This window comes from Oncorhynchus mykiss, chromosome 19, assembly GCF_057628025.1.
Source record: "Oncorhynchus mykiss isolate SJ-2025 chromosome 19, ASM5762802v1, whole genome shotgun sequence".
In the NCBI taxonomy this organism is placed as follows: domain Eukaryota; kingdom Metazoa; phylum Chordata; class Actinopteri; order Salmoniformes; family Salmonidae; genus Oncorhynchus; species Oncorhynchus mykiss.
The window spans coordinates 47,316,939-47,332,463 of NC_143040.1; the positions used below are offsets into that span (position 1 = coordinate 47,316,939).

At 41.3% G+C, this 15,525-nt stretch overlaps 1 protein-coding gene across 1 annotated transcript in view; it reads left to right on the top strand.

The window, feature by feature from the left end:
• Nucleotides 1-15,525, top strand: part of ldah (lipid droplet associated hydrolase) — a 73,938-nt gene that overhangs the window by 12,081 nt on the left and 46,332 nt on the right. Inside the window, exons 3-4 of the mRNA XM_021574123.3 lie at nucleotides 5,557-5,691; nucleotides 9,410-9,579. Of these exons, the coding sequence (XP_021429798.1) occupies nucleotides 5,557-5,691; nucleotides 9,410-9,579 (305 nt within the window). The remainder of the gene's footprint in view (nucleotides 1-5,556; nucleotides 5,692-9,409; nucleotides 9,580-15,525) is intronic.

The window sequence follows — 15,525 nt, forward strand, 5'->3', positions numbered from 1 at the left end:
TGGAGTCTAGAAAAGGGTGCTGCATTTAAGGAAAGCCCATCCCCTGCACACTCCCCACTGTCTGGGAGAAAGAGGGAGTTGACTGTTTACTCAGCTTGTGGAGAGCAGGAGAGAGTCAACACAATGTTCAACTGCGGGAGCCTGGCAGATATGGAGAAAGGTTGCCCAGCGATGAGAGAAAAGAGGGGGCCTTATCTGTCATGGTCGGTTAAAGGGGAAAGTTGGATTTCACATTCAAGAAGGTCAAAACAAAGTGATGGTGTCCATTCTAACTGAATCTACTACAGTGGAGGCAAGAGCTTTCATGAGATTCAAATGAGTTGTTTTTTCACTGATCATCATAACCTAGGCTTACTCATGTCAATGAAATGAATAAGACTGAATACGTTTCCACCTCCCTGAACTATTTATAGGGGGAATTGTCTTTCTAATAACTTGTGCTTCATAAATACAGTGCCTTCAGAAAGTATTCACATCCCTTGACTTTTTCAACATTTTGTTGTGTTAGAGCCTCAATTTACAATTTCTTAAATACAACTTTTCTGTCACTGGCCCACACACAATACCCTTAACGTCAAAGTGGAATTAGGTTCTTCAAATTTTTTACAAATTCATAAAAAATTGAAAGCTGAAATGTCTTGAGTCAATAAGTATTCAGCCCCTTTGCTATGGCAAGCCTAAATAAATTCAGGAGAAAAAATGTGTGCAAGTCACATAATAAGTTGCATGGACTCTCTGTGTGCAATAATAGTGTTTAACATGGTTTTTGAATGACTGCCTCATTTCTGTACCTCACTCATACAATTATCCGTAAGGTCCCTCAGTCAAGCAGTGAATTTCAAACACAGATTCAATCACAAATACCAGGGAGGTTTTCCAATGCCTTGCAAAGAAGGGCACCTCCCGGATAAAAAAGAAACGGAATGGAGGTAAGCACAGGAAAAATCCTAGAGGAAAATTTGGTTCCGTCTGATTACCACCAGACACTGGGAGATGAATTCACCTTTCAGCAGGACAATAACATAAAACACAAGGCCAAGTTGCTTACCAAGAAGACAGTGAATGTTCCTGAGTGGGTAAGTTAAAGTTTTGACCTAAATCTGCTTGAAAAAAAATCTATGGCAACATCTTAAAATGGTTGTCTAGCAGTGATTAGCAACCAATTTGAAAAAGTTTGAAGAATTTTGAAAATAATAATGGGCAAATGTTGCACAATTCAGGTGTGGAAAGCTCTTAGTGACTTACCCAGAAAGACATGCAGCTGAAATTGCTGTCAAAGGTGCTTCTACAAATTATTGACTCAGGGGTGTGAACTTACAGTGCCTTGCGAAAGTACAGTGCCTTGCGAAAGTATTCGGCCCCCTTGAACTTTGCGACCTTTTGCCACATTTCAGGCTTCAAACATAAAGATATAAAACTGTATTTTTTGTGAAGAATCAACAACAAGTGGGACACAATCATGAAGTGGAACGACATTTATTGGATATTTCAAACTTTTTTAACAAATCAAAAACTGAAAGATTGGGCGTGCGAAATTAATCAGCCCCTTTACTTTCAGTGCAGCAAACTCTCTCCAGAAGTTCAGTGAGGATCTCTGAATGATCCAATGTTGACCTAAATGACTAATGATGATAAATACAATCCACCTGTGTGTAATCAAGTCTCCGTATAAATGCACCTGCACTGTGATAGTCTCAGAGGTCCGTTAAAAGCGCAGAGAGCATCATGAAGAACAAGGAACACACCAGGCAGGTCCGAGATACTGTTGTGAAGAAGTTTAAAAAATATTTCCCAAGCTTTAAACATCCCAAGGAGCACTGTGCAAGCGATAATATTGAAATGGAAGGAGTATCAGACCGCTGCAAATCTACCAAGACCTGGCCGTCCCTCTAAACTTTCAGCTCATACAAGGAGAAGACTGATCAGAGATGCAGCCAAGAGGCCCATGATCACTCTGGATGAACTGCAGAGATCTACAGCTGAGGTGGGAGACTCTGTCCATAGGACAACAATCAGTTGTATATTGCACAAATCTGGCCTTTATGGAAGAGTGGCAAGAAGAAAGCCATTTCTTAAAGATATCCATAAAAAGTGTTGTTTAAAGTTTGCCACAAGCCACCTGGGAGACACACCAAACATGTGGAAGAACTTTTTGGCAACAATGCAAAACGTTATGTTTGGCGTAAAAGCAACACAGCTCATCACCCTGAACACACCATCCCCACTGTCAAACATGGTGGTGGCAGCATCATGGTTTGGGCCTGCTTTTCTTCAGCAGGGACAGGGAAGATGGCTAAAATTGATGGGAAGATGGATGGAGCCAAATACAGGACCATTCTGGAAGAAAACCTGATGGAGTCTGCAAAAGACCTGAGACTGGTACGGAGATTTCTCTTCCAACAAGACAATGATCCAAAACATAAAGCAAAATCTACAATGGAATGGTTCAAAAATAAACACATTCAGGTGTTAGAATGGCCAAGTCAAAGTCCAGACCTGAATCCAATCGAGAATCTGTGGAAAGAACTGAAAACTGCTGTTCACAAATGCTCTCCATCCAACCTCACTGAGCTCGAGCTATTTTGCAAGGAGGAATGGGAAAAAATGTCAGTCTCTCGATGTGCAAAACTGATAGAGACATACCCCAAGCGACTTACAGCTGTAATCGCAGCAAAAGGTGGCCAAACAAAGTATTAACTTAAGGGAGCTGAATAATTTTGCACGCCCAATTTTTCAGTTTTTGATTTGTTAAAAAAGTTTGAAATATCCAATAAATGTCATTCCACTTCATGATTGTGTCCCACTTGTTGTTGATTCTTCACAAAAAAATACAGTTTTATATCTTTATGTTTGAAGCCTGAAATGTGGCAAAAGGTCGCAAAGTTCAAGGGGGCCAAATACTTTCGCAAGGCACTGTAAATGAGATATTTCTACATTTAATTTTCAATAAATTTACCGACATGTCTAAAAACATGTTTTCACTTTGTCATTATGGTGTGTGTAGATGGGTGAGATTTTTATTTATTTAATCCATTTTGAATTCAGGCTGTAACACAAAATGTGGAATAAGTCTAGGGGTATTAATTATTTCTGAAGACTATATCTGTACTCTTCTAAGTCTATTTGCCTCCCATAATTATTTTTGTACACTCGGCTCAGCAGAGAAGCTTGCTTGCTCTCACACAAAGTGTTGTGCAACATCTTCAGCTGCATTTGGCTCTTGATTAATGACTCAGGATATGTGAATGAAAATATGAAAACACTACCGAGACCTGCGGCAAGTGTTCTGAACTTGGGGCCCACTGTAGTTAGAGTTCAGACTCCGACTACAGGTTTTATCCCATATCCCTCACCCTCAAACCACTGTTTATCATTATTTCCCACAAGTCTCATCCATGGTAGGTCCATGTACTTTATGGTTGCCGTCCCCCACCTTAGAAGAATAGAGTTGAACTCATATCCTAAATGTTTAGGATGGTTTCAAGATTGCATCAGCTTTCACAAGGAATCCAAGTCCTTCTGCCAGGCAAAATAAAACAAGTTAATTATTTTGCTGATATTAACTATGTGTGATTGTTACTTATTAGCTTGTTAGCTTGATGGGAGCATGTGGTTAGCTGCTTTCAGAATGCAATACATGTGGGTTCAAATCCAAAACTGTAGAGCTCTTAAATACAAAAACATCTAGATTCACATCTGTGTGTTGCAATGGCTTTACTTCGTCCTGAGGACATACCAGGGGAAAAAGTATGGGGTCTGCGTGTTGCCAGTTATTTATTATGTGTTTTATACACACCCAATATTCATAAAACTAATTGGATGTATTTTGGGGATAATAGACAAAAATGAATGTAACAGAAGCAATGTGTTCACTCATTGACTGTATTTTCTCCCACCAAGAAATTTTCCAACATTACATTTTTAACAGTGGCATAAGAACTATCCTACCAACAAACAACTCAACACCATTTTAACAAACAAATCATCCAGGTGAATTTTATCCAAAGTGTTAGATTGCTTTAGCTAATTGTTCCACATGCTTTAGCCTAAATGTGGCATGTTATTGAACGATGAATGTCTATGTATTGTTGTAACACTCCTAATGGGAGTGTTCTTCCAAAGATTGCATCTGTGGCTCTCTCTCTCAGCACCCTCTCACGGGGGCAGTTATACATTGAACGCTCATGAAATGACACATACAGGCAAAATCATCATAACAAAGATTCCAAAATAATGCAGTTAACACACATATGGATGATACGCACTCACGCTTACAGTATACATCAAAATACCATATATATGCCTACAAGCAACTCAAACAAGCACTATACAAAACATTGACGAACATTTGTCCTGTTGGACAAAAAAAGACAGACCACACAGAGTAGCCATTGTTCTTTAGCAGCTGCTATACAGTTTTCTTTACACTTTTATCGCACCCTGATAGTCCGAAATAAACCCCCACCCAGGATAAACTCTCTTTTTTTACCTATGGAATAAAAGTCCCTCTTTGTTCTGTGTAAAGACATCAGTACCATGAGCTAAATAAAGTTCCTAGCTAGCAGCTGAGCTGACAGTGCTACCTATGACATGCTGCTGTATGAGGGCTGATGAGATTGATGGCAAAGGCCAGGGAATGACCACCATTACATGGCCAACACTTTGTTGTCATGCGTGACATCTTCAAGAGTAGAGAAGAAAATGATTAACATACTAAGAAGTTGGTACGGTTGGCTGTCAATATATGTTTTATATGGTTTGTTTTATAGCATTTAGTCATGTAGCCTACCTCCATAAAGTGTAGTTTATGTTTTTGTTATGGATGTGCATCTTTCCCTTTCAAGAGGATTTGATTCATATCTGGAGACATGGGCTCTGATACAATACAGGAATGATATGTTTGAGTATAAAACAATTCGGTTTGATTAGAGAATGAATCAAAGTGATTCTGTGCGATACGATTTGATGCACTAACATTTGTTTCATAAATACATTCATTTTCCATTCTAAATAAAAATCTGCTGCTGTTGTAGCTCATGAGCTGAGCCTCTGAGCTGACTTGTGTGTGTGTGTGTGTGTGCGGTTTGTGTGTAAGTAATTATGTATGTACTGTAGGCACCTGATCTGAGCCATAATGGAGACTAGGCATCTACCAACCCGCTACCACTATCAGATTAGGGGAGGGCAAGGTAGCCTATGTATCCAACACTGCGGTTTGTGGTCCACAGACAGATGCATTCGTATCTTTTTTGTTGTTGTGTATTTTATCTTTATTTAACTAGGCAAGTCAGTTAAGAACAAATTCTTATTTTCAAAGACAGCCTAGGAAATGTGGGTTAACTGCCTTGTTCAGGGGCAAAACAACAGATTTTTACCTTGTCAGCTTGGGGATTCAATCTTGCAACCTTTCGGTTACTAGTCCAACGCTCTAACCACTAGGCTACCTGCCGCCCCAACTTGTGAATTTGTGAATCGCTACAACCCTAGTTTTTATCATGTGGTGTTACATTTGCAGAGCACTTTATGATGTTTATAGTGTTTTTGGCATACTTGCAGGTAACCCAGGTGTGGTTGGCTTCTACAAGACCTTCATGCAGACGCTTCACCAGACATTGGGGCGGCGCTACCCTGTGTGGGCAGTGAGCCATGCTGGACACTGTGTGCCTCCTGATACTATGGACATGATTGAAGGTACATAACTAATTCATATCTCTTATTGAGAGTGCTTTGTGCAGCTGGACTTTCTATGAGTCCTTATTGCTGGTGTATCCACAATGATCCACTTCCACTTATTCACATCAACAGTACATCTCCTGACCACTAATGACTGATTAGCTAGCTTTGAAATGGGCAGGTCCTTTTTAGCTCACTCTCCAATACAAAAGACGATGTTAAGGATGGCGCAGGAGAAGAGGAATGTTAGCTGAGCTGGACGAGTTAGCCTGAGCCAAGGGGCCTCTCCCTCTCCCTCTCTAGCCAGCACCACCATATGAGCCCTGTAATATTCATTCATAAAGCAGTGAGGACGTTTTTATTGTGCCTGATACATGGGAAAGACATTACCAAGCCCTCACATGTAGTAAGTTAAATCCCTTCTCTGAGGGCTCATGAGATACATTGGACGATACAGTTTGGATCTGTCCACCTTGAGAAGGACAAAGGACAAATATATCCATCTTGAGGGTTTGTAAAGGACAGATAAGTGTGTAGGTGTAAGTTAACATTCTGTCAAAGTGTACCCTGGTAGGTAGACTCATTTGGATGTGCGATAACTAGCGTGAGTTCTGATGATAACTTGACGGAAGTCTTGATTTCCAGGCCTCTCTTTACGTAGCTCAAAAGTCTGGAGACAGACATGACAAAGTCACGTAATCAGACAACCTATTTTGACCATATAGATTCCAATGTTGAATTTGCAGATGTCAGATGATTATGGTCATGACACAATATATATATATTTTATTATAATGAGAAATAATGATGTAATACTTAGTATTTTCCAGAGGTTTGGTAGAGTTGGTCTAGATTAAATAGACATTCATGTAACAAAGTGAAGCATTGAACAGTTCCTCTTTTATTGTGAACACATGGCACACACTTGTCGAAACTTCCAACTCATAAATGATTCATGGAACACACAAGGCAAAGTCTGGAGATAGTCAATAGATACAGTAAAAATAAAATCAGACAACCCTGCCAATTCGTAGCATGTCATCCGATCATCAGAGAGAATAAATGAAAACCACTCTGTTCAGCCTGGTGTTCTAGGGGGTGACAATGAGCAGCAGCCCTATCTCAAGATGGGCAGGGAAGGACTCATCTTTTATCCCAAAACCTCAACAACGGCCCTGATTAAGACCAGAGAAAGGCTCAAATTGTCTAGCAGCAAGTCCTGTGTTCATCTCAATAGTCCTTCATCATGTCTTTCCATTTGGTGAGATGCCCTCATCCAAGGAAATCTGCTCACTATGATTAGGATTTACTGTAAATACTACTAAATAATTTATCTGCTTGTGGCTATGATAGCCAGGCTAGACCTGCACGCTCATGTGGTTATCATGCAGTATTATTCCAGCATTACTAACTAGGTGTTCATTCTTAGGATGGCACTTTCCATATCCACTCGACTATTACCCACATCCAACATGGAAACACAAACATGTCTGACATATCAGCTTCCTTTTCACCTCTCTTCTTGTGGCTTCAATCCAAGCCTTTGGGGATTTACCACCCTGGTCAACCCCTTGAATGCTTGCCATTGATTTACAACTCGTCAAAGAGCATTCAGTTTGCTAAGGGATAGGGTGGCATCGTAGAGCAGCAGCTTCTAAAACCTCTGGGACGTCCAAGGAAAGGCCTCGCCGATACAGAGAAACCCATACAGCATTGATTGGGCCTCCTCTGACTTTCCAGTGACTTGTGCAAATTAAAGACTGGCAGTTATTATTATTAACAGCTAATGCATACTTGATGAAGTTGAAAAAAAGTTTTCCAGTTTTGGAAAAACAAACAAGAGTAAAAAAAAGTGCAGCATTAAAGGTTCTATTCCAAATCTTCCAGTGGTAGAAGTGTTCCTGTGGCAAGGCAAGTTTTACTTGATGGTTTTGATGACTGTAAAAATATCTGTTAATGCAAACACAGGGAACATTCTCCCTGTGCCAGCATCAATAATCCATTCCTGGGTCACGGGATCCTCCAGGGGCCTCAGATCTCATTCATTTTGTCAGAATGAGTTTGCAACGCTACTTTTCACCAGCAACTTTCTCACTTTGATATGGCTAAATTGCACACTATTAATGTCCAGAGTACTAAAACACGCATTCAGAAAATGTAATCCCCCCCAAAAATGCTACACCAGCCAAGGTCTAATATCACGAGAGGTTTTTATGGAGACTTTCTGATTCCAATTATGCTCCCACCGCTATCGTCGGTCACGTCTACAACTCCATGTGATTTTTGCCATGGATATTGGTTGGTTGATTGTTTGAGCATATCTTTTTAAATAAGTGTTGGAGACAAATGGCACAAAGCAGTAGAAATGTGCAATAATGACTTAAACCTTTTTGTTTACCACCACTTTATGAAATTTTGGTCTGATGCCCAGCTTTTCAATCGGATCAAATAATTTCAAGACAACCTTCACTTTATCTTGTTTCTTGATCGCTCGTTTTTGATGCAAGGTCGACAAGTGTGGGCTACCACTGTGGTACAGATGTTGAACCCAGCTTCACAACCCTTTTGAGAAGGAAGTTTGTATTCTGAGAGGAAGTATGCACAGTACAGGACCTAGGCTGTTGCTAATCTCCTTCTCATCTCTTTCTCCGTATCCTCGTCAGCTTCATTAATGGTGCAACCACACCCAATTACAGAGGAGAGAGTACCAAAAAAAAAGAGCCTACACCTCCCATGTTGCAATCAGTAACACCACAAGTTAGGTTTCTTTTGACACATAGGAAATCAGTTACCTTTTCCCTAGAAGAAAAAATGCAGCACACATTTATTGCACATTTGTGAGAAGGCTTTAATCGCTTAACGGGCCGCCCCAGCCTGGGATGTTCTTTCTCTTGCCAAGAGGATCATTATGTTGTGTGGGGGAATTTGTCTTTGCCATATGTTATTCTTTATTGATCCATTAATCACAATTTGCACTCATTTTGTTTTTTCCATTATACAGTAAGCATATCCCCAACCCCCACAACCTTCCCCATCCGATCCTTATGCTGTCTGTACGGCTGCTCCAAATTCCACTCTGAAAGAATCAAACATCAAGTCCCTCACCAATTATGTTCAATTTTATGCGGATTGATTTTTTTCGTTATGAAATTCATTTTGAATTTGTCTTTTCCCGCCCGCTAAATCACCATAGACACTTTGTATTCTTCCTTTCGGTCTTTCTTACCTTCTCTTTCATCATCTCTCCATCTCCTTTTCTCATACCCTCTAATCATAACATTGTCTTGGATTTGACTGCTTTGCACAGGTAGGGAATTGTTAACCGCTTCCTTCAAAGTTTTGTTCTCTCACTAGATTTACAGCATTATATGATAAAATATCGTTAAATATCTTTCCAAAAAGATTACAGAAATGAAATCAAGATGTTTCTAGAGTACTTCCTAACTTCGATTGCCCTTTGGATTTTCTTGTTTTAATTTTGTTGTCAAAGGGTCCTGAGTACTACTAATGAGAAGACATCAGTGAATGAAACAGTGAACATTACCGTAACATGATGTCCCTGGGCCTATGTTGGGGTGATCCATGTGCCAAATGTAAATAAAGACTATCTTGTGTACAGAGACATTGATGAATGATGCTGGCTCATGTCCTTGATCAGAATGATTTGGGTGATGGTGAAATAGAATGTCATACTGATGTAATACTGAATACTAATGATGAACCTTGATCTTTGCAGACCCAACAGTGATGGCAGCGGGGGACGTGTTTGGTTTGAACGGGCAGATAGAGCACAAGCTGGCCTTCCTCACGGAGCACGTTCCCAGGGACTCTCGCCTGGTCCTGGTGGGCCACTCCATTGGCTGCTACCTCATCCTGGAGATGATGAAGAGGGATCCTGAGCTGCAGGTGAGTCCCCACTTTGATTCAAGTAATACTGTAGAAGTGAAGTTGTAGTGTAATGTCTATAACATGGAGATTTGTCAAGCTTTAAGTGATCTATGAAGGTTTTCATAGATCTCTACAACCTTCTTGACCCACAGTTGACCCGCTTTTTATGTTCGTACATTAGAATTACTGCATTCATTTACCACCATGATAAGCATTGATTCCCATATAGCTGCCTCTGCTTCATGGCACTCTGCTGTCCAGTGATGGGTTAGGCTGATTCCAGGGTGGGAGCATGGCACATTGCAAAGTGCAGTGAAAACACTGCCTCAGCATGGGAGAGGTGCATGTTAGAGACGGCCTGTGAAAACATCCTATGCCGAGATAGGACTCCCCTTGTAACCTTCCCACTCCGCTCGCAACGTTAAAGGTTAATGGGTTGAATAACAAGAAATAGTATTTTTTTTCTGGGGGGCATTCCAGCTCTTATTTCAGATAGAGCCTTTTCACAGGATGTTTTTGTCTTGTTTCTCTACTTGTCTGTAATTTCCCTTCTCTGTGGGGCTTTTTCCTATGTCCTATGTGTTGTAGAGACCAAAATGTAGAAACATTGGTAACTGCTCTGTCTAATCTTAATCGTGCTATCTTTAACATTTCCTCAAGCAAATAGTGTTTAGTGATACAGTTGAAGTTGGAAGTTTACATACACCTTAGCCAAATACATTTAAACTCAGTTTTTCATAAATCCTGACATTTAATCCTAGTAAAAATTCCCTGTCTTAGGTCAGTTAGGATCACCACTTTATTTAAAGAATGTGAAATGCCAGAATAATAGTAGAGAGAATGATTTATTTCATATTTTATTTATTTCATCACATTCCCAGTGGGTCAGAAGTTTACATACACTCAATTAGTTTTTTTTAGCATTGCCTTTAAATTGTTTAACTTGGGTCAAATGTTTCGGGTAGCCTTCCACAAGCTTCCCACAATAAGTTGGGTGAAATTTGGCCCATTCCTACTGACAGAGCTGGTGTAACTGAGTCAGGTTTGTAGGCCTCCTTGCTCACACACGCCTCCTTGCTCGTACACGCTTTTTCAGTTCTGCCCACAAATTTTCTATAGGATTGAGGTCAGGGCTTTGTGATGGCCACTCCAATACCTTGACTTTGTTGTCCTTAAACCATTTTGCCACAACTTTGAATGTATGCTTGGGGTCATTGTCCATTTGGAAGACCCATTTGCGACCAAGCTTTAACTTCCTGACTGATGTCTTGAGATGTTGCTTCAATATATCAACATTATTTTATTGCCTCAAGATGCCATCTATTTTGTGAAGTGCACCAGTCCCTCCTGCAGCAAAGCACCCCCACATCATGATGCTGCCACCCCTGTGCTTCACGGTTGGGATGGTGTTTTTCAGCTTGCAAGCCTCCCCCTTTTCCTTCAAACATAACAATGGTCATTATGGCCAAACAGTTATATTTTTGTTTCCTCAGACCAGAGGACATTTCTCCAAAAAGTTTGATCTTTGTCCCCATGTGCAGTTGCAAACCACAGTCTGGCTTTTTTCTGGATGTTTTGGAGCAGTGGCTTCTTCCTTTCTGAGCAGCTTTTCAGGTTATGCCGATATCGGACTCGTTTTACTGTGGATATAGATACTTTTGTAGCTGTTTCCTCCAGCATCTTCACAAGGTCCTTTGCTGTTGTTCTGGGATTGATTTGCACTTTTCGCACTAAAGTACGTTCATCTCTAGGAGACAGAACGCGTCTCTTTCCTGAGCGGTATGACGGCTGCGTGGTCCCATCGTGTTTATACTTGCGTACTATAGTTTGTAAAGATGAACGTGATACCTTCAGGCGTTTGGAAATTGCTCCCAAGGATGAACCAGACTTGTGGAGATCTTCAATTATTTATTTTGATTTTCTCATGATGTCAAGCAAAGAGGCACTGAGTTTGAAGGTAGGCCTTCAAAGGTAGGCCACAGGTACACCAATTTACTCAAATTATGTCAATTAGCCTATCAGAAGCTTCTAAAGCCATGACATCATTTTCTGGAATTTTCCAAGCTGTTTAAAGGCACAGTCAACTTAGTGTATGTAAACTTCTGACCAACTGGAATTGTGATAAGTGAAATAATCTGTCTGCAAACCATGCAAAAAATTACTTGTGTCATGCACAAAGTAGATGTCCTAACCGACTTGCCAAAACTATGGTTTGCTAACAAGAAATGCGAGTGGTTGAAAAAATTAGTTTTAATGACTTCAACCTAAGTGTATGTAAACTTCCGACTTCAACTGTATGTAGGCCTTTATAGATATACAGATCTGTAATAGTCAAGGAATGAATAATAAAGTGCTTAGTCTGAAAACATGCAGTACATAAAAATAGCTAATTCTATCAGTTTCTTTTATTTTATCTCATGTTTTCAAGTCAAAAACTTAAACAACCAGTTGGCTTTAAGTAGTGTTACCCAAATACCCCACGACCACTTAAATAGGCTACACGTTTATGCATCAACCTTGAGCTGCGTCACTCTCCCTCTCTGTCTCTCCTTGAGCTGGTATCTCCTCCTGAGATTTGGCACAGCCCATTCTGTGGTCCAGCCGGCTCTGCCATATTCTTGTCGGTAAAAAAAGAATGAGGAGAAAAATACTTCCTTTCCCACTGAAGATTACAGGCTGCCAAGAAGAAAACACAAGCGATTATGTCCTGTAACGTATGATGTGTGATAATCAGAAACTCCTGTTCCTTTGGGTCTCAGGTATTTGTGTTGGAATAATGGCTTGCCTTATGGGTTGGGACACCGACGAGGCCTAGGTAAGCGGTGGCGGGCCTTTTTGTATACTTATGGACAGAAAAGGAGTCAGAGTTCAGCTTGTAGCAGGGACCAGACTGGGGTGAGTTAGCACACTTCCAGAGCAAAGCATCTGGCATGCTGCCTGCCCCTGAAAATTAGATTTGGGAGGAAGGCCTGATGAGAATGTCTAGGTTATGCCCAGAGTTTTCTCCAGGTGCATTATGAAGAGTTTATGTTTGGCCTGGTCTTTCTAACACCATGTTCATACAATACTACAAGCTTTGCTTTGCATCTGACACAATTTGGAGAGAAGTTGTTGTTTGTGTCTGTTTGTGTGTGTGTGTGTGTGTGTGTGTGTGTGTGTGTGTGTGTGTGTGTGTGTGTGTGTGTGTGTGTGTGTGTGTGTGTGTGTGTGTGTGTGTGTGTGTACAAGGTAGCATACACTTAGTATACAAAACATTATGAACACCTGCTCTTTTCAGGACATAAACTGACCATGTGAATACAGGTGAAGGCTATGATCCCTTATGGATGTCACTTGTTAAATCCACTTCAATCAGTGTAGATGAAGGATTTTTAAGCCTTGAGAGAATTTAGACAAGGATTGTGTATGTGTGCCATTCAAAGTGTGAAGACACATTATTTAAGTGCCTTTGAACAGGGTATGGTAGTAGGTGCCAGATGCACCGGTTTGTGTCAAGAACTGCAACGCAAGGGCACCCGAGTGGCGCACTGGTCTAAGGCACTGCATCGCAGTGCTAGCTGTGCCACTAGAGATCCTGGTTCGAGTCAAGGCTCTGTCGCAGCTGGCCGTGACCGGAAGACCATTGGGGCGGAGCACAATTGGCCCAGCGCTGTCCGGGTTAGGGGAGGGTTTGGCCGGCAGGGATGATCTTGTCCCATCGTGCACTAGTGACTCCTGTGTTGGGCCGAGCGCAATGCACGCTGACACAGTCGCCAGGTGTACGGTGTTTCCTCCTACACATTGGTGTGGCTGGCTTCCAGGTTAAGCGGGTATTGTTTCAAGAAGCAGTGCGGCTTGGCTGGGTTGTGTTTCTGGGTTGTGTTTCGCCTCTTCTGAGTCCGTACAGGGGTTGCAGCGTTGGGACAATACTGTAACTACCAATTGGATACCATAAAATTGGGGAGAAAAGGGGGTAAATAAAAAAGAAATAAAAGAACTGCCACAGATATCATATTGGTCCATCCGCCAAAGGACATCCAACCAACTTGACACAACTATGGGAAGCATTGGAGTCAACATGGGCTAGCTTCCCTATGGAACGCTTTCGACACCTTGTAGAATCCATGCTGTTCTGAGTGCTAAAGGGGAGGGTGCAACTCAATATTAAGATTTTCCTAATGTTTGGTATAGTCTGTGTATATTGGTTAAAAAATCAGTCTGATCTTCCTGGCAGCACCATCATGTTTTCCTTACCGGTACAGAGAACTGAGTCAAACAAAAAGCTCTTTAGAAGCCAACTCACTTAACCTATCCCTTTTCAATCTCTGTACCTGTCATTTACACACAAACAGCATCTCCCGTTGACTTGACAACAGATGGCTTTCCATCTTGCTCATACAGTTAGCATGTAAGAAAGGTGTCTCTGGGGATTCTCTGATCAGAGGAGCGTTCTAGATAGGTTAGACCATGTTGACATGAGATAGCCATCAGATCATGTTGTATACATCCAATATGACTTTAAGGAAACCAGCTGCCTCAAAATATGTTTAGCGTGGCAGCTCTCTCTTCCTACCGCCTTTCACCACAAGGCTTGTTGTAGTAATGGAGAGGGTGATACCCTGATACTGGGCACAGCACAGCAGGCTACAAGGAGCCAAGTCTGTCTTATTTCAAATGGAAATCCTCACACTGTTTCCACAATGGCACTTTGGTTCAATGGAGTGTGGCTTGAGTGAGGCTTATGCTGGAGCTTTCTGGCTGCTCATCACTGAGTAAATGCTGTGATTCACATTAGAATGACGCCACCTGTCAGAAGACAATGATCTATGATATACATTGACATCTGTCTCCCCCGAGATCATTGTCTGAGGCCAAGATTAAGAGCACAGCTGCCAAGAGTGGTCTTAAGTGGGAGACTACACTATTGAGACGCCATCTTTGAATGGCAGGGGAAGGCTAGATTCAAACCAGCATGTTGAACGTTTATGCATTTGTTTGCTGCCTGCCCCCATGTCTAATGTTTATGCTACTGTGCAAATACTACTGGGGTTTTTGTTGCCCAAACTTCAGAAGCAGACATTGGGGTCCAGTAGCAGGGGATAGCTGGAACCCTGCTGGAGTGCAGGCATAAAGAGCTGATAGCCTGAGGGGTCAGGAGAAATATGCCGCAGGAATGTAGCCTCACAACCCACTGCAACAGGGGGTGCTGGAAGCTGTGAAAACAATGGTCGCACGCAGTTCAGGGGAGTTTATATTTGAGTCTGTCTATGTTTATGTGTGCTATTAACTGCAATATATCAATACTATGTGTTCTGAGTTTGTGCTTACAGTATATAGATTAATTCTAAATTCTGTCTACACAAATTATATTTTATTTTATTTATTGAAACTTTATTTAACTAGGCAAGTCAGTTAAGAACAAATTCTTATTTACAATGACGGCCTACCCCGGCCAAACCAATTGTGCGCCCCCCGATAAACAGTACTTTTTAGTAGGCTACGTTGTGATTGTATATTTAGCACTGTTTGGAAGAACATTGGATATGATATGCCAAAACAGTGATTTCACTGGTAACCACCACTGACTTGTTTATGTTAATCTCCAGGGGATCATTATCAGGCCAGACAGACAGAAGCAGATTGGCAGAGAAATAAAGACAGAGTGGAAAAGTGATTGTTGGATATCTGGACCAGGTTGTTTATGTCTAGAGGAAGAATATGTATGGCATCTAGCCTATAGAGCCTATGTGTTGTCAAGCAGGGTAACTGACCCAACAGCCTTCAGTTTCATCTTCTGTATCTTAACCTTGTTCTGAACACCTCCAAAACAAAGGTCATGTGGTTCGGTAAGAAGAATGCCCCCCTCACCTCATACAAGAACTTGGGAGTATAGACTTGGTTTCCTCTATCGTAATCGCTATTCTTTCACCCCAGATGCCAAACTAACCCTAATTCAGATTACCATCCTACCCATGCTAGATTAGG